The sequence below is a fragment of the Arvicola amphibius genome, chromosome 8 (genome assembly GCF_903992535.2).
Source record: "Arvicola amphibius chromosome 8, mArvAmp1.2, whole genome shotgun sequence".
Taxonomy (NCBI): Eukaryota; Metazoa; Chordata; class Mammalia; order Rodentia; family Cricetidae; genus Arvicola; species Arvicola amphibius.
Window position 1 is genome coordinate 88,544,212 of NC_052054.1, and position 19,466 is coordinate 88,563,677.

A 19,466-nucleotide genomic window follows, 5' to 3' on the forward strand; every position below is an offset into this window, starting at 1 on the left:
AGAGAATATCATTAATTTCAATTCATGTCTCTGCAGAAAACATTTACAAAGAACATGCTTTAAGGGAAAAATTAGTAATTTCAGGTTACCTCTGGCAATGATAAATTATTCCATTGAGAAAGCCATCCCAAGCCCAGTACTACATTCAGATCCTGCTGTGGCAACACATACTTCAAGCCCCTTAAAAGGAACCCCATATTCATTCACAAATTAGCAAGGTGTTAAATTCTGAACCAGGATGGTGCTCTAAAATAAGATCAAACTTAAAATATCCATTATGGAAAAAAATGAAAACCTATAATTGCAATAAAAGCATGTCAGTACACCTGAGCCCTCAAAGAATATGTGTGAGTAGGAAGGAAGACGCTCAACCTTCCATTCCCTGTGTCAAGAGTTCCCTGAGCTTCTCCAGAGAAGCTTGCAGGTCTGAGTTCTAGACATAAGGGGCGTGAGATAGTTGATTTTACCAAAGTGGTTCTCTCTGGCTTGGGCAGCCAGAGCTTGCTAGGCTCTCATAGGTTTTCTGTAATCTTGGGAAAGAAAACTGGTTCCAAAGGTTTAAGGTCCCTGTAAAGAGGAGACAAGCAAAGACACAATTGGGATGCAGCAACAAAATAAATGCTAAGACCTTCCCTCTGCGACAAACGGAATGGAGGATGTTCACCGTGATCAACACAAAGCAAGATCAGAGATGGCAAAAAGTGGAGCTGCTGTCCAGATAAGATAGAGTCCAGCCTCAGGGGTGTGTCTTCTCCCCGGAGTCCACTGGCTTCTCAAAGACATCCTATTTCACACACACTCCTGACATTCCAGTTCTCACCTCTGGGCACAGCAGAAGTAGTCAAGAAAGAAAAATCCATCCCTCATCAAGCAGAAATGACCTGACGGGGAGGAAACACAACTGGACTATGGTGAAGTGAAGGTATCTGGGGAAACAGAGCAACAGTGGTTTGCAGCACGGGCAAGGGCACACATGCGGGAATGCGGGTCCCTCACAGCGTACAGGCATGTTTATGTCTGCTCATCGAAGGCAGAAGCTAAGAGCAAGAGAACAGCCAGCAGACACTCACACTCTGTTAACACAGTCTCACTGTGTGCTTCATAAGCTCTAGCACGATTAACAGAATACCCAGAGACAGGCATTGGGGTTCAACCTGAAGGTCAGAAAAGCAAAGCAGCCAGCCACTGGCTCTTACCTCTACCTGTGTCCGAAATGGCGATCCTGCCTCCAGGAATCTCAGAACAAGACTGTATGTGAGAGCTGTCTCCTCCCATCTTATATTCCTCTCTAGTGCTGGGATTAAAGGCATGCACCACTACCGCCCGGTTTCTGTGGCAAACTAGTGTGGCTACTGGGATTAAAGGTGAGTGTCACCACTGCCTGGTTGTAAGGCTGATCAGTGTGGCTGTTTTATTCTCTGAACTTCAGGCATGCTTTATTTATTAAAATACAAATGAAATAACACTATGATGGGCCATTTATTGAATCCTGACCCTAAGCTTGGGAGCAAGCCACTTGCTGATGGTACCAAGGCTAATACCATCAGGGCTAAACCACTATCATCAATGACTGGGAAGTTGAAGTTACTTTGGAAGAGAGGTCTGGGAGAGGAGAAGCCATGCTTGTATTAACTCTGAGTAGAAAGATCTTGAGCCACCAGGTGGGGAGAGCAGGAATGGAATAAGGTAAAGGAGAGGGGGGTAAGGAAGAAAGAGAAGGGAGAGCCGGGCGGCTGTGGCGCACGCCTTTAATCCCAGCACTTGGGAGGCAGAGGCAGGCGGATCTCTGTGAGTTCGAGGCCAACCTGGGCTACAAGAGCTAGTTCCGGGACAGTCTCCAAAAGCTACAGAAGAAACCCTGTCTCAAAAAACCCAAATAAATAAATAAATAAATAAATAAATAAATAAATAAAATAAAAAGAGAAGGGAGGTAGATGTTGAGTTGATATACAGCAAGAGGGCAATCTAGTGAAATCCAGTTAAGCGACAAAGCTTGCCAGCACCCAAGCCTCTTTACAAAAAAAATCCCAAGTCCTATTTTTAAAAGGCTACTTTCTTTAGAAGCCAAGAAAATTATATGTATTTAAAACCCTGGCTATTTCAACTGTGTACAGGTTCGTAGAGATGTATAGTCTTTGGGTCGGTTGGTTTTGGTGATTTTCATTTGCAAACTTCTTGTAATGACGTTTATTTTTAAATGACCGCAGGGACTACAGTTCCTACTGACTGGACTATACTTGATCTTCTCCAGAAGGCCCAGAGTGATTCCCCCCACTTCAGAGGTGAGATGAACGCAGCTGTTAGCACAGGAAGCACACATTTGCATGCTCTCTACCTACCCCTTCTAAGAGTAGAACACAGGAGAACATTCCAGATGTCTGTCCACAAGGAAATGATTAGAAAACTACCGTGCTATGGCAGACAGTGCCCGCTGAGAAGGAGAATGAGGGAGTTGTCTATCCAGGCAGGAAGACCCCTGGAGAGAATGCGCACTTGTATAGCGTCATAAACCTTAGGCTGAAAAATAGACACAAATACAATGCTGTGTGTGACTAGAGGCATGGAGGTGTCTATGTGCACATGTGGACACACCTGCATTTCTTCTCCTAAGAACACAGAGGGCAGAGATTCCAAAGGGCTTTATATGACATGCGCAGTGTGTTAAAAGTGTGGTAAAAGAGTACGTATTGCTATATGTATTTACAAAAATACTTTAAAGCATTAGGTTAGTGACCTAAGATGCGTATTCCTTGAGAGAGCAAAGTCAGTGGCCATGCTTACCATGCACTGGGTCTGAGGGTGAGGAAACAACCAGAGCTGTAAAGACTGCATGGCAGGAGGGCCTCATGATGATGGCCCATAGTGACACCTCCCCCACCCACACCCTCATTGCCACTACCTACTGCCTGCTACCTGTGCCTCTTGCCACATCTTTGCCATACCTAACTCAGCAGCCTAACTCAGTCCTAAGAGATCAGTGTTGGCCCCTTCCACATCTCCACACCAGCTCATTAGCTCTGAAATACGGAGCGTATTTATTTCCATGAGACAGATTCTGCTAAGTCAGAGAGCACGTTGTCATATCCAATCAGATACAGCAATGAGAGGAAAGGACGTAGAATAAAGAGCAAGAGAGCCCTGCTCACTTCCCAGCAAGAAGTCAGAATCTTATTAAGAGGCCTTCAGTCTGTGATTAGGTCAAGAAAGAATGAGGGTATCTGGCCTGTACCCATCTAGAAAAAAAATAGTCACATATCCTTTCCTATGGATTCTAGCTTCAAATCTGTTTTTTTTTTTGTTTTATTATTTGTTCATTCATTCATCTGGGGGTGGGGGGTGTATGTATGTATTTAATCTGGAGTACATGTGGAAGCCAAGAAACTAGAATTGGGGCATTGAGTGATAGTTTACTAAGGGAGAGGTTGTCATTGCTCTTGATTGCCCCTCCCCCCCATAAGTGGGAAGATGGTATTGCTGAAGACACTACAGTCTTCCATTGAAAGAGAAAAAGAAATCAGTCTTGAACTGACCAGGAAACTCTCCCTGATGCCTAACTTTTATAGTGCTGGAGGTGCTGTATAGGATTCTGGGAGACAAAAGACATCAGTGGTCCCAGCCAGTGCTGACTCCTCAATGTTACAATGCTGACCAGCAGGCGAGATGTACACCCTGGTGCACTGGTGTCGAGACTGTCTGTGGGGGTGTTCTAATTACCTTTCCGCTGCTGCGACGAAACCCTCGGACCAGAAGCAGCCTTGAGGATCGTGCTTCTCCCATATTATACTTGTAAGTCACGGTCCACTACTGGGGGAAATCAAGGCAGGACCCCATGGTAGGGACCAGGAGGGAATACCACTGTTGGCTTGCTCTCTCTGCCTTATCCCTTGCTCGTACACACACACACACACACACACACACACACACCCCTGCCTGAGGAATGGTGGCACCCACAGTGGGCTTCTGCATCACTAATTCAGACATGAATTACCAACGTGACCTAGGCAACTCCTTAATTGAGGCTTCTCCTTTAAAATAACCTAGGCTGTGCCATGTTGACACTTATGGTAGCCAGAATGCCAACCACTCTCTTGATTAGATTTGAGATCTGCTCCACAGAAGGATACACATGTTTAATATTATAAACATAGTCAGAAATCACAGTAAGAGGGTCATATGTTCTACCCCTAAGTTGTTTTGGTAAACAGTCATGCTAAACTGTCTTCTAAATATTTGTGTTTATATCCCTAGATTTGTGCTTTTCTCAACCTTGATCAGAGCAGATTTTTATTGCAGTGGGTTGTGGTCAATGCATAACCATAACCATTCCAAGTACTAATCATAAGTGACTAGGGGTGTTCATCTGTAGATGGGACATCCACATCAACCCGTACCTCCCTGCACCCCCCCGCCCAAGGCTCAGGAATCATGTGGCATTCTGCTGGAACTGTCTTCATTGCCTTTCGCCCATGTCTGAGCTGAGAGGGACTAAGCCATTACTGCGCAACAGAGTCAGGGCCACAAGAGCGGTTGCCAAAAATAAGTGCTTTTGACTTTGAATAGTTCCCTCTGAAATCTTCAGAATATTTCTAATTTAAATTATCAAAACTATAAGAACTACTACTCTGACAGAGATATGTGTACTTCCATATGTATTGTATGTATTATTGCACTGGTCACAATAGCTACGAAATGGACCTGAAAACTTTCTGCACTCCGATAAGTCTCTCTGCCGATGCAGTAATCCAAATCAGACCGAATCAAACTGAATGAGAAAAGGCTTAAAAAGTTTAATGGATAAAAATGCTCCCAGATGACTTTGCAGCCCCCCAAAGAGGAGCACAATGGTGTTCTGGGGGAGAAAGGAGCATAGTTTAAATACCCTGTGGGAGTGGGCTTGAGCATCTCTGGGGGAGGAGTCATTATTTGGCAGAATTTCTGAGACGTGGCAGGGTTTGGAGAGAGATGGGGATGTGGGCGAAACTTTCACCAGAACATTCCAGATTCTTTGGGTATAGGGATGCCAGGGGCTGGGGAGAAGCTTCCAGCAGAACAGAAACCAGGCTAGATATTCATCAATGGACGAATGAATAAAGAAAATGTGATACATTCAGAGTGGAATTTTATTCAGTTATAAAAAAATAAGAAAAAGTTTTTAAAAATGAAGCATGACAATTACAGGAAAAATCTGTGGATCTGTAAGTCACTGGGTTAAGTAAAATACACCAGAAAGAGAAATCACACGTTTTCTCTGTTATGTGGGTACTAGGTGTGAGTGAGTGACAGCTCAGGGGTCTAGAAGGGACTATGAAAGGGGAAAAGAAAATTTCAGGGGGAGGAAAACAAAGAGGGAGAAGGCACTGGAATGCAGGCTCCTGGGGAACAGATGGGGCCATCAGGAAGAAGGGGAGGGACCAGCGAAGGAGAACAGGAGAGGGGAGAGCGATCTGGTCCAGATGGTCTGCAGTTCCTTCTCTGGCACAAACCCTGACCCAGATGTGTCCCAGCAACAGCAGGCACAAGACACAGCCTAGGAGGAATATCCTGGGGCAAAACAAGGCCAGGGGGCGGGGTGTTGGGGGATGGAGGGGGGGTGAGGGGAAGCCAAGTGCTTAGTAAGGGGCTCAAAGACACTGTTTACACAGCACAGAAGAAAGTATCAGATGAGAGGGGAAAGACTGTTTGCTCTGGTTCTGCTGGCAACACTATCTCTACTAGCCAGCTAAGGAATATATAAGCAGAGCAGGATAAACAAAAGATTGTTCATTCTTGAAGTGAGGCCAGAGTCTTGTTCTGTGTCCACCATGCCCTCGTTCCCAGGGCCCCGTGATGCCCACAGCTGCACTGAGAAGCAGCAGCAGAGGCGTGGGAAGTGGTACCAACAGGAGCAAAGTACTTACAAAAGTGACATAATGAAATATATTACTCTGCGTGTTAACTTTAAAATAGAGAATCAATAACAATGTTTTTTTTCCTGTTATGTATACACATTTGTAACACTGTTGTTTTGCTGAACCTTATGGGGAGTTCGACAGGGTCACAAACACACATTATTTAATTCAATAGTACACCTGGATGACAGTTCTTACAATGATGGATTAACATGGAAATACTGCATGCAAAAAGCAAATATTTCTGTGACTATATATTTTTTAAAACTGGACTTCTATCAGAGGGCAAGAGAACCAACCTGGCCATAGCTGCCAGGTGGGTGATGATGTTCTCCACATTGCCTCTCCCGAGTTTATCTAGCACAGTGTGTAGTTTGTTCTCCGAGGCTCTGCTTACTTCCAGGTTTGAAAATGTTTATACTGATTCCTTCTCTACAAGTAAATATAAATAAATATCACCTGCTTTCATGAAAGTTGTCCTTTAGGAAATTTCACTCCAACTCTCAAATCCACAAAATTGAAGACACATCATTTTGTTCTATTGGTAAAATGAGAGATAGATAACCATTTTCATGATTGACTACTTATAAGGATGGTACTAGTCTCCACAGTTTATGCCTATCTTTTCATAACCCTTGTAACAACAAGAAACAAATTTAAAACAGGAAAATTAGAGCACTAAAAATTTGCAAATTTGGTTAAGATGAGATCAATTAGGAATGACTCATTTGAAGAAGGCGTAAAAGATGCCCAGCAAAACCAGAAAAGGCTGCTTTTCAACAAAGAAGACAATGATTTCATGAACCAACAGGTCTGGTAAGGAACGTAACACAGCAAACAGCTCTCATCTTGAAATAAACCAGCAACACAAGACAGTCAACAAGATTCGGCACTGCTGGAAGGGCAGGAGAGCAGCTCAAAGGCCCAGGCTTCTGGGGGCTTGCCCCACGCCCCAGACTTGTCCTGGCCAAGGACAGAAAAGCAGATAACCAAAGCCACCAGGCACTGAAGAAATGCACTCAACCCACTTCAGCTCCCTGATGTGCTCCTGTCTCAGGTGCCTTTCAAGGAAGGATGTAGTTCATCAATCACCCCACACTGATGGGTCTGAAACACTCCTTCCTGCCTTGGAGGCACATGTCTGTAATCTGCCCTTCCCACCACTTCCTTAGTATTTCCTCCACGTTACACGGGAGGGCGGGGGGGAAGGAAGGAAGGAGAGGAGGAGAGAGGGAGAAGGGGGAGGAGGTAGTGTGGAACAGAAGCATATTTCTCAAACATTCCCACTCACATGGGTGCTGTGCAAATATAATTTGAAATATTGGTGCCTGATTGGACTTTGATGATTAACAAATACTTCTGTTAAACACAGCTTCCAATTGTTTGCCTTTAACAAAATAGAAGGGATGGCCAATCAGACTGACAGGCAGTAGAACATTAAAATAATTAGCTAAATGTTTGACAGGCATTCTGCGACTGACAGTGCCTAATCAGAAGGAGTTTAAAGTGTTAACAATATTGCTATAACCCTGTTTCAATTACCAGCTTCTAATTTGTATAAGCACCATTCTTTTGCATTTGGTGCTTACGAAACCAAAAGGTACACTTCACCGAAAGAAACATTTCCATTAAAATTTATAAATTCTCAAAATAGGAAAGTATTATTTACATCGTTTTGATAACTCAATCCAGAAAAGCACAACACTTAGAGAGCCTTAGGAAGAGTGTTTAAATTTGAAACACACACATGCGCTCAACAGATATGATTACAGTACCAAGGAAGTCATGAAAAGTTGACCAACAAACAAGACCCTCAACACGAAAATACAATATTATGATATATCTGGTGGGGACTCGGAATGCAAATATGAGGGCAAGGAGAAAATGAAGATGTGTAACTCTGACCGCCAGAGACAGAACAGCTTTTTAAAAATGGATGACTGGGCAATGAATTGCTACCCGTGGGTATGTTTGCTTTAAATGTCACTGTTTACAATACCAAAATAAAGTCCTCTGCAATTACTTAAATGTACCACAAAAAGTATCATGTTAATTAGAAAACAATATATAGGGGACACAGAGTCCTTCAAATTCTTACAGGTACCAGAGAGTTTTCTCTAACTCTCTGTTTTCCCTTTATGCTCTTCCTTTCTTCCTTTCTTTCTGCCCACTCAAGTGATGTCTTGCCAAAACCTAGCAGCTCAAAACTCGCCCCCTACTCCAAACCTTTTACCTCCCTTAACTCCCAATGATCACTCTTGGTCTCATAAATTGTCTAACTTGCCGGGCCTGCTCTGTGTCTTAAGCAGATACAACACTTGCCAATTCACCAGGCTTCCTGTATTGTGACTTAGTTATTATGGCCCGGAAAGCCCCTATGAGGTGGAATCTGTAACTGTCACCTTTGCAAAGTTCCAGCGAGGACGTGCGCAGAGTCAAACAGTTTGAAGGAGTATGCTTCCCCGTGCTTCGCACTCTGGGACCCCGCGTCAGAGTTCAGCACAACACATGCTCGCCAGGGACGTCACTTCCCTGCTAAGGAGCTGTATGCTTCTGGTGAAGCAGCTGCCGTCCAACAGCCCCAAGATACCCCGAGACTGAATTGGTGCAACCAGAATGTACTTATGGGCCCTTAAATAACTTCCCTTGCCTGCCTGTAGGGAATAATCAGGTTCCACACACAGTGACTAACTTCAATTTTTTAAAAGTTCCAATTAACAGCGAAAAAAAGTTCCCTAGCAGGCAACTGCACGTTATGATATTCCAAAAATGTTTTAATTACCTAGGTTTGCCTAGCTGTAACTTAATGGTTCTCACCCTTATACTAAATATGGAATATAGCTCTGGGGTAAAACAGGAGATTGATTGCAAAGCCACTTTAACATTCTCACAAATCTTTTTAAAGAAAGGAAAACAACTTCAGTGAAGCCCTGGGACCTTGGTTCTCAGGGGTGGACCCTGAGGCCCCCAGACTCGGGCATCCTTAGCAGATGGCTTTGGAACTAAGCAACCAAGCACAGGGGATGTCATGTGCTTCTGAGGACTCTGATGTTATTTGTAACTGTCCCCATGCTCTTTCTATAGATTAAGAGAGTCCCTAAGAACTTAAAGGACAAATCCAAAAGGTTATGTCGATTTCAGAGGTGACAGGAAGGATTTGCACTAAAGACTGGGGTCCCTCACTCTCCATGTGAACACCATCCACGATTAAGCAGGTGAAGGTCATCTTGAAGCTCTAAAAGTCAAGCATCGTGTAATAAAGTCACCGAGACTTATGTAACACATTCAGAATGGCTCTGAGAGAAGCAAGCGCTCTGGTTGCTGCCTCTATCAGCCCAGGCTATTACTCCCTCTCTGAGCCGCGTGGGTCTGTCCTCCCGCACTTCTGACAGCAGTTCATTACATTTTGGCCTCTGGCTACTTGCTTTCTTTTAGCAAGATCCATTACACGTATACAGTACTGTTATAATATGTTGGCGAAAACAGGATAAAAATATTGCAGTTCAGATATTTCTCCTAAGGCTGAAACATGGCTCATGCAGACTTACTCACTCATTCACAACCACCTGCCCAGAGAAACACAGCCTTGAGGCAGTGGGCAGGTGGAGGGAAGATAGTTAACAGATTTGGGACCTAAGCCAGTGAAAACATACACGACACGCTGGTAACCCATAGCAACCTAATTCTTCCAAGCAGTGGCTGATGTCAGGAAACTGGGGCGCTAAAAAGGTCTAATAATTACAAGCGTGAAGTAAAAATGAAGCTTTAGTTGGCCATGCCGCTTCTTATCGTTATGTTATTCCTTTTGTAAATATTCGATATCAAATATGACATATGCTCACATCATATACGCTCCTCTACTACAGGACCACAGGAGGAAGCTTCAAATGTCAACTTAATGAAAAGAAAAATTAATTCCAAACCCCACCAAGTTTTATTGCCAGAAAGATGTCATTTTTCCTACACACTGGATAATCTTTTAGAAGATGCTTCCAAATGCTTCCAAACGGGCATCACACTGAGTTATGTGGGCTATAAAATGGTTTTCCTACTTAATCTCACAAAAAAGCAAAGAATTTCCTCAGACATTGCTGCAGTTGCTCTGCTCTTGATTTTTTAGATTTTTAGATTTTTTTCAGATCTTAGTTTTAGATTTAGAATATAAGATTGCCTTTGATACTTCCTTCTGGAACCTTTCTGAACGGGACATGAGAGAGATAATAAAAAGACAGACATTTGATTTTCTTAAAACTTATTTAGGTGTGTGTGTGTGTGTGTGTACACAACATGCATGCAGTGCCCGAGGATGTGACATCACTGCAACTGGAGTTAAGTTAACCACCATGTGGGTGTTGGTTACTGAGCTTGGGTCTTCTGCAAGAACAGCTAGTGTTCTTAATCACTGAGCCATTTCTCCAGCCCTCACACAAGGTCTTTGTGACTAGCTAAGTGATATTAGGAAAGAGAGAGCCTTTCAACTGAACTAATTATTTTCCAGATCTGTGCAGAATGCAAACAGAGAAACGGCAGTCCAATACCCAAAGCCGTGACTAACTATACGAAGGCCTCTCAACACAGTTGGTTTTACAATCAATAACGACCAACTGGCCTGTGAAATTTGGGAAGTGTTGTTTGATTTATGTTCTTAACAAAAGTTACTTTAGAGGAAAAAAGAGCAGAAAGCAAGTAGAGCAGACACTGAGAACTGGGAAGATGTGTGATCAGGTCCACACATTTCAGAAAGACTATTTCATTAAATTGAATACTTCACATAGACTATCAATTAAGAGATGAGCTGCAATAGTAACGCACTTTCTATTTATCGATGTTACTAAAAAAATATATTAAAGTGTGTTGTAAAATTAGCAGGTAACAACCTAATACAATGGAATGTACATGAGCACACAATACTAACAATCCCACTACTTCCTGTCTCATAAATTTGTACTTGTATGAAAATGCCATAAGGAAAATCATTACTTCATATGCTTACTTAATATCTTAATAAGGGGCTGGAGAGATGGTTCAGAGGTTAAGAGAATGTTTTGCTCTTGCATAAGACCCAAGTCTTGTTCCCAGCTTGTAGCACCAGGTCCAGGGAATCTGACACCCTCTCTGGCCTCTCGAAGCACCATCATGCACGTGCATGTGTGTGTGCATACACAAGAATGCACACATACAAAATAAATCTTAAAATATTCCTAAAAATTAAAATTAAGGCCGGGCGGTGGTGGCGCACGCCTTTAATCCCAGCACTCGGGAGGCAGAGGCAGGCGGATCTCTGTGAGTTCGAGACCAGCCTGGTCTACAAGAGCTAGCTCCAGGACAGGCCCTAAAGCTGCAGAGAAACCCTGTCTCAAAAAACCAAAAAAAAAGAAAAAAAAATTAAAATTAAGAAGAAATTTGATACCCAAACCAAACAGGTTCCATTCATGAATACTCATCCAGTAAACAATGGGCCACTGGAGAGGGCAGAATTGGCATATACATAGAAACAGCTCAGGAACTTTAGTCTGGGGAGGAATATTTTTGTTATTTTAAGAGCTATTAAACTAAGAGTGAATCTACAGAAATGTAAACATTGCCTGTAGGTGTCTTTCTATATAAGAAACTGACGCTTCGACTCTGCATTTTGTCTAGTCATCTAAAACTGTCTACCTACGAAGCCAAACTGCAACATGATGAAGAACGTTTGGGTGATCCCAAACACCTAGAACTACTACAGTTTAAACATCCAACGACCCCCTTTTCCAGCACAAGCCTTGTGAGGAAGTGACTTCATCACAAACTCCATGAACCAGCACCCAGGGGCTGCGGCCTCAGGCAGTGATGGAAGAGGCGTCACACTTGGGTCACTGAGACCAGGAAGAAGAGGGTCGGCCTGAAGTCTCTCCTGGGTGTGGCTCATCTCTTCTAGCAGGGAACTTATTGAAAGGAGATCAAATCCGGATGTGAGAGGGAACGCAGTTTGTAGGAAAAGCCTTTAGATGAATCAGGAGTCTCATCTCCCACCCGACTGCTTCCGTGTTAGAATAAATAAGTATGAACACTCACGGCTAGAGGGAATACAAGATTTCTATGTCACTTCACGTTTGTAGGCGCTGACTTCAGGCTTAATCCAGACAACTGGAATAAAACCCATCCAGAAAAGCACTCAGTCAGCTTCACATTGTGCTTCCTCGACTGTCATTTCCCTCCTGCTTTTAAGCTACAAAAACGCAATATTGGCACAAAACTGTGTCATTCTGTTTTTTCTACCCATTGAGAAATCTAGAGACAACAGAGAGCCTGCATTTTTAAAAAACTATGTCAATATTGTTTGTGCCCTATTCCGCGTTCTCTCCGTTTCTTAACTGACTGAAGTACCTCCATTCCCTAGAGGCAAGACTTCTGGAGATTTCAAGAACAGGCAAGAAGGTATACTCTTAGATTTTAGAAATATTTATCTAGCAGCTAGAGTGAACAGATTATGAATCCCGAGGAAAGGGGAGCCTCAGTTAAAGCCCAGACTTCAACAGCTGCTGACAAGCAAGGCTGCTCAGTTTGGTGATGACAGACACCTGCCCATTGGTAGTACCTCTAAATTCTAGGCACCTAAAAAAGAGCAAGGGCACGAGGAAGAACAATCCAGGAAGAAAACGTTAGGAAATAAAAGGACAAAATGAAGCAGGGAAGAGAGAGAAGCAAGCCATAAACAGACATGGAGCCCTGGCAGAGGGCCCGCAACTGCCGATCAAATAGTCAGCAAAAGCTGCCACTCTGGAAGCCAGAGCCACTGGGACCTCAGGCCCTGGCTTCAGCTGCTGAGCTGCCAGTCAGGCTGGACAGGGCTGTGTCCAGGAGTGGGAAGAGGGGGAAGACAGAGGAAAGATGACAGCCACTTAGTTCTGATGAGCAGGGTTTCTTGGCAGAAGGAAGCAGCCAGGTCAGAGTCGATTAATTTCCAAGTAGGCTGCTGGTCTATGACAGCAGGTGAAGCTGCCGCCACCAGCGGCAGCAGAGAAGGATCCACTTTACACAGGCCTTCCTGACACAGGACTTCAGGGGTCCTGGAGAATCCGAGGAACACTCAGGAGATGCCATGACATAGACGGCAGACTCAATAAAAGCAGAAGTAACTAAGGAAATGGATTTGATGAGGTTAGGATTTCACAGGCGACGTCTCTGTAATTATTCTGAAACATCTTCTATGGAAGAACAAAGGTAAATGAGACATGGGTCTAGGCCAGGCTGCACCCAAGGGGATGTCTTCTGTGGGAAGAAGGGACAAAGAGAAACAGAAGGGGTGAATATGATTGAAGTACAGTATATGAGGTATGGAAATGCCATAATGAAACCCTTTACTTTATACAATTAATATATACTAATAAAATAGATGTTCTTGGTGAAGGCAATGCTGAGGACTGAAGCCAGGATCTTACACACGCAGGGAACCTAGGGAACCATTCCACTTCCAGACCACATCCCTAGTCTGCTTTCTTGCTTTCAGACAATGTCTCACAAATTTGCCCTGGCCTTTGTTCAAACTGGCAAGGCTCCCCTCCCCCCCCGACACACACACACCCGACTCAGTCTCTCAAGTAACTTGGGCTATAGGCCTGCAAGTAAAACTAAAGCCAGATGAGTGTATCTATGTGTGATGCTATTTTCTATTTATGATATGAAACAGCTGGCAATAGTTGAAAATGTGATGTTAGTGTGTTCAGGGGTGAATTACTAAAAATTGTCAAAGAGAAGGCCCACCTCCACGGTTCTGACTTACTGGAGGTTTTGGGAAACTCGACAGAGGGTTATTCTATAACTGCTGGCTTTCCTGATGGTAGAGAAGCCTCTCTATGCACCACAGAAGTCACACTTAGGCACAGAGTTCATGTCTACTGTTAGCTTTCATAGCACTAGAGGATGTCCTGGTTCAACCCAGGAACCATGGGCTAGTTAGAAAACACACTGTGTTAGTCCCAAAGGTCCTAGGAGAAGAAAAGGCAAAAGTAGTGAAATATGAAGTTACAAAATTAAATAAGAGTAAAATTGAGTTTAGATTATGAAATCAAGAAATTGAGCAAGGGCTACATAGAAATTCTGTGACTATGACGTCCTTCCCCTCTAAGCGAAAATAATCCACGTGTGTTGGCAGTTCACGGCTAGCGGGTGGCACTCCTTATTTTCTATCTGTATGCACAGTCAAGGGAGAAATATTTTCTCTTCCCTAAGTTTTTCCAGCTTAGGCAAGTCTTCAAGGGTCACATCTCTAAGGACCTTTTCTAAGAGAGCTGTTGATCTGGTAAGTAACCTGGAAAGAGGGATTAAGTTTGTGATTGGAAAAGCACTCTATCCTAAAAGCTCTGAAGTTCCAAAATAACTCGCCAAGGTTAGGGCTCCGGGAGACTAAAACAAGCCACATTCCAAGAAAGGACAAGTTAACGGCCTAGGACTCGAGCTGAGGAGCTCCCAGAATGAATAAATAAAAGGATGAAAGCTTATTCCACATCACTTTCACTAGCAAAGATACTGCATGAAATTAGCTAAAGAAATGTACCAGACAGAAATGTGAACCAAAAGCACTAACCGCCTCCTACATTAAAGAGGCAGTTGTGTCGTGTGTGTGTGTATGTGTGCGTACAGCATATATCATATATACTCATCATAGTCAGCGGTCTAGCTAGTAACCATGCCTAACGACTGAATTGCTATGAGGAAGAGGTTGATGTAGAAGGATGAATGCTTCATCATTCCCATTATCTGGAGGTAGACATAACATTGGAAGTCAGAGTGCAGGCACAAAGGCAGTTTAAAAAGAATTAAATTGCTTCTAAAACAACTTCTAACCCTGTGACAAGATGGAAGGAAAGTAAGTTTCCACCACCACGCCTACGTGATTGACAGCCGCGCTGTTTCCTTACCCTGTACGTTGTACAGTCGGACTGTATGAGTCACGTGTTCAAAGAAGGAGGTCACTTCCGAATAGATCCTTCCGTGTGTCACTCTGACAAAGGGCGGCCGTAGGGAAACATATGGCTGAAGAGGAAAAGACATCTTTAGCAAAAGCACTTGGTTTCTAAACCTTCCCCAAGTGTTTAGAATAGCTTGTGAAATGACAGATCCCTATCATTCACTATTCATAACTTGATTGAAAATCTTATAACTTATCAGAATACAGATGATATAAGCAATGGATATAAGGTAAGATTTTTTTTCTTAAAAACATTATAAAGTCAGGATTTGCAAATGCTTACAATTTGATTGGGCTTAGAAAATCTACATACATTCTCCTCATCTAAAAAACTAATTAACATTCTGCTATCGTCCATACAGTTGTTTATTGGAAAGGAAATCATTCTAAGTAGTAACATTTCTCAAGCCGGCATTTATGACCAGGTCCCCCTGCCAGCAATCAGATGGGCGGGTGGTGGGACTAAGCAAATAGGACACAAAATTCACAGGCAGTTTAATCACAGTGAGGCTTACTGAGCTAGGAAGCACTCTGCCCTCTGGCAGGAGAGAGCTGGCTCAATAGAAAGCATGTGAAAGTCACTGGTTTAGCTTTCATTATTTAGAATCAAGAAAATTAGGGAATAAAGTACAGAATTTATGCGACTTGAGAATAAATTTAAGGCATCTAGTTAAGTATTATTTTCCTTGGCTCAATGGGAGCATGAAACAAGGTTTTCGGTGGAGCACTCTTGAGAAGCAAGAGACTCTCAGCACTGTGTGACTTTATTGCAAGCCTACCTCTTTGTCCATAGGAAAATACACTAACGCCAATAAAATAGGTACCATCTGCAATAATTTTACATAATTACCAAACAACTAGGAAATGGGTGGAGGGATGGGAACTGGGGTGGAGTCTGGGTATCTCCTTTCTTCTAGGTAGTCAGCTACCTCCTTCCCTGCTATTCTAACATTTGTACTTTGTCCTTTATAATATTTTCCTCACCTTTTCATCTAATATCACAGCCTATTTTATGATAAAATAATTTAATTACTATTATCCACACATCATTTTCCATAATCATGATGAGAGGCTGAGGCAGGTTGGACATGAGTTTGAAGCCAGCCTAAGTTACATACATATTAAGACCCAGTCTTAATCTAAGAAAAAATAATAATGAAGAAATTAAATCAAAACAAACAAAAAATTCTCTGAACCAATAACTATCCAATGAAAAAGCTACAAAGTGAGACACATCCCAATAGCTCAGAAGTAAGATTCTCTGCCTCCTCTGGAAAAGGTCCTAGAAGCTGTAACTTACCTACACTTTTTCACTGGCTTGAACCTAAACAAACAAATAAACCACCTTGGGGTGGCCTATATAATCCCTAAAAATCTAAACTAAATAATAGTGGGCAGCTTCTCTAAACTGTAGATGAAGAAAATAACTTTCTCAGAAGATTAGTCATGGGGCAACAAATCACTGAGAAGAGTACCTCATCTTGAGGGAGGGGAAACCCGGAGGCATGGAGGTAATTGTTACTGGCAACACTTTTGACAGGGCTAATTCTTAGAACTTAGGAAAGAGACAAAAAACATGGGTGGAAATGAACTCTTGTACAGTATTTCCAGAGGCAAGACAATCAATGATTTTTAAAAAGCCTTGCTTCAGACACTGAATCGAAATGTCTCTGCTCAGCTTCTCAGGAAATAATCAGAACTGCATGCATAGAAGCTACAAAGAGAGCTACAAGGTCACTCTCGTGAGGAAGTGGGACAACGTGGATGAGCAACATTGGGAGAATCTGAAACACAAGAGCCAGTGTCAGAATTAGGCTTCCAACAAACATGCCATCCGATTGAGTTAGGAATGAAAACCCAGGTATGTAAAGGCAGTAAGACAATGCTGGAAAGGGAATGTGTGGATATGCTCAAAATAAAAGATCAAAAACATGCCTACATGCTGGCGGGGATCTTCATGGGCTGCAGATTACCATAAACTTCACTGTTTTCCTCACGTTAGCTACATTTTCAAAATGTGCCAGACTCTGGATGTATTGCTTTTATTGCCAAGAGTAGGAAAAAAAAAAAAGCTGTGTATTAAATCCCCAAAGGACAGAGAGAAGTGATCCAGTGAACGAGATTGTCCCCACGGGACCAGGCACTTACTGAGTGCCTCTACATGCACAGTGTAGCACCGCTGGGCAGAACCTCACATCACCTCCCTGTGAGCCAGGTCTGGGTTAGCTTCCTCCATGGAGAACGTGAGCCAGGAGCCAGGCCTAGGTTAGCTTCCTCCATGGAGAACGTGAGCCAGGAGCCAGGCCTAGGTCAGCTTCCTTCATGGAGAGCGCTCATTCTTGTGTCTTCCTAACTGAACTGCAGCTCTGACACATCTAATGTTCCAGTACAAACTGCCAGCCTTTAATAAGAGTGAATCTGGTTCCGCAGCCGAGAGTTGACCGACCCCGATGTTGACTAGTGAGGCATGCTGACCTGTGCCCTCGGCACTCTCCTGCCCTTCCTTTTTCAGTCAGCGTTCCTTGGTGGAGACCTGGCTGGCCTCGAGCTCACAGAACTCTGCCCACCTCTGCACCCTGAGTACTGGGATTAGAGGTGGGTGCCGCCATCCAGTAAGCACTGCTCCAATAAGCATGCGTGCCGACCAATCCTGTAGCAACACTCACCTGGCCCTGCCCATCGGGCAAGAAGAGATAGGCACCACTTTTGTCTCTTTTACTTGTGGTTCCATACCAGAGAAATTGCACCTTCATTTCATGGTGTTTAGCGTCTTCTTTCATTCTCACTTTCTAGGGATTGCAGAACAAAGCAAAAACACCAGAAACAACAATTCATTACCAAAATGTCATCAGATCGAGTGAAGAACGAAAACCAAAATACATAAAGGCAGTAAGACAAAACTGAAAATGGGGACTGTGAATATGCTCAAAATAAAAGACAAAATCAACCAAGACCATTAAAATGCTCAAGAAGGGCTAGAGAGATGGCTCAGTGGTTAAGAGCAGTTGCTGCTCTTGCAGAGGACCTGGGTTTGGTTCCCAGCACCCAGATGGCAGTTCACTACCATCTGAAACTCCGGTTATTGGAAATCAGATGCCCACATGACTGTCTCAGGTACTAGGCACCCGGGCACCTATGCACCTAAGCACACACAAGCATGAAAGGAAAATATACAAACACATAACATTTTTAAATGCTCATGTATTTATAAGACTAAAGCAGAAGGATTTTATAAGCTTAAGGTTAACCTGGGATTGATAATGAGTTCCAGGCAACTCGGGCTACAAAGTCTCACCCTGTCTCAGAAAAGAAAAGGGGATTGGGGTGGGACTAAAAGTTGCTAAGGTAAGCCTCTAGCATTAAAAATACTTGGTTGAGCATCAAAATTTTATAGTTAGCCTCAGATTTTAAACCCTTCAAATAGGAACAAAAAGTTAAAATATATTTTAGCAAGGAACAAGCAGCTTAGACTTAACACTTAGCAAACTTGCTATAGAAGGAGATCTGTTTAACTGTCAATATGCATGAGCCAGTTTAAAAACATAATAAAAGTGAACCAAAAATAAGAAAATAATTATTTTATTCAATAGATATTGTATTCTACTAAACCTCTTTCCAAAGTTTAGATAAACACTTTAAACTACTACATTTACCTAATGGATGAGCAACACCACTGCACACACACTGTGAGTGGCACCACTGCACATACAATATGAGCAACACTACTGCACACACACTGTGAGCAACACCACTGCACACACACTGTGAGTGGCACCACTGCACACACAATGTGAGCAACACCACTGCACACACACTGTGAGTGGCACCACTGCACATACAATATGAGCAACACTACTGCACACACACTGTGAGCAACACCACTGCACACACACTGTGAGTGGCACCACTGCACACACAATGTGAGCAACAATACTGCACACACACTGTGGGCAACACCACTGCACACACACTGTGGGCAACACCACTGCACACACCCCGTGAACAGCACCACTGCACACACACCATGAGCAGCACACCCACAGAAGGTAGGCAGCAGCTAACCAATCCTATCTCCCAGCGTGTCTGCCGCAGCCCTAGGTTGAGAGGACTTCCCCATCTGCATAGTCATGGACACACGCAGTAAATACAATAAGCTCTCTATGGTTACCACAGCTATTAAGAACATACCTCCATAAGCCCAGATCGGTCAAACCAGAGCGCAAGGAAGGAGTTCTCTATAGTTATAGCCTCCCCCGCACCTATCATGTTCTTCACACGGAATATTCCATTTTCTGCTACGCCACCATTATACAGGAAATAGTCAGCCATGTGTGAACTCGAACTCTGTGATTCTACGATCTTGTACACTTTCATTCCCAGTGGTGGTATGTGAGCTAGAAAAGACACCTTTAAAGACAGGAGAGCGGTTACTACAGAGAAAAGTATCAAAGGGAAACATTTATATTTGTAATAAAATCATGACATATCATTATTGTATAAACGCTTTAGTAGGCTGGTCAGACTGCCCATTCCTCAGTTCATCCAGGAAACCAGTCAGCTCAGGTTGGAAGGCTTACTGAAGGCATCAACGTTTTCATGGCCCCTAAGAAATTATATGACCATCCTTC

At 43.2% G+C, this 19,466-nt stretch overlaps 1 protein-coding gene across 1 annotated transcript in view; it reads right to left on the minus strand.

Annotated features, from left to right (window-relative positions):
- Positions 1-19,466, minus strand: part of Man2a1 (mannosidase alpha class 2A member 1) — a 163,001-nt gene that overhangs the window by 25,764 nt on the left and 117,771 nt on the right. The window contains exons 14-16 of the mRNA XM_038339431.2: positions 19,027-19,245; positions 17,505-17,627; positions 14,789-14,903 (exon numbers count right to left, since the gene is read on the minus strand). Coding sequence (XP_038195359.1) covers positions 14,789-14,903; positions 17,505-17,627; positions 19,027-19,245 — 457 coding nt within the window. The remainder of the gene's footprint in view (positions 1-14,788; positions 14,904-17,504; positions 17,628-19,026; positions 19,246-19,466) is intronic.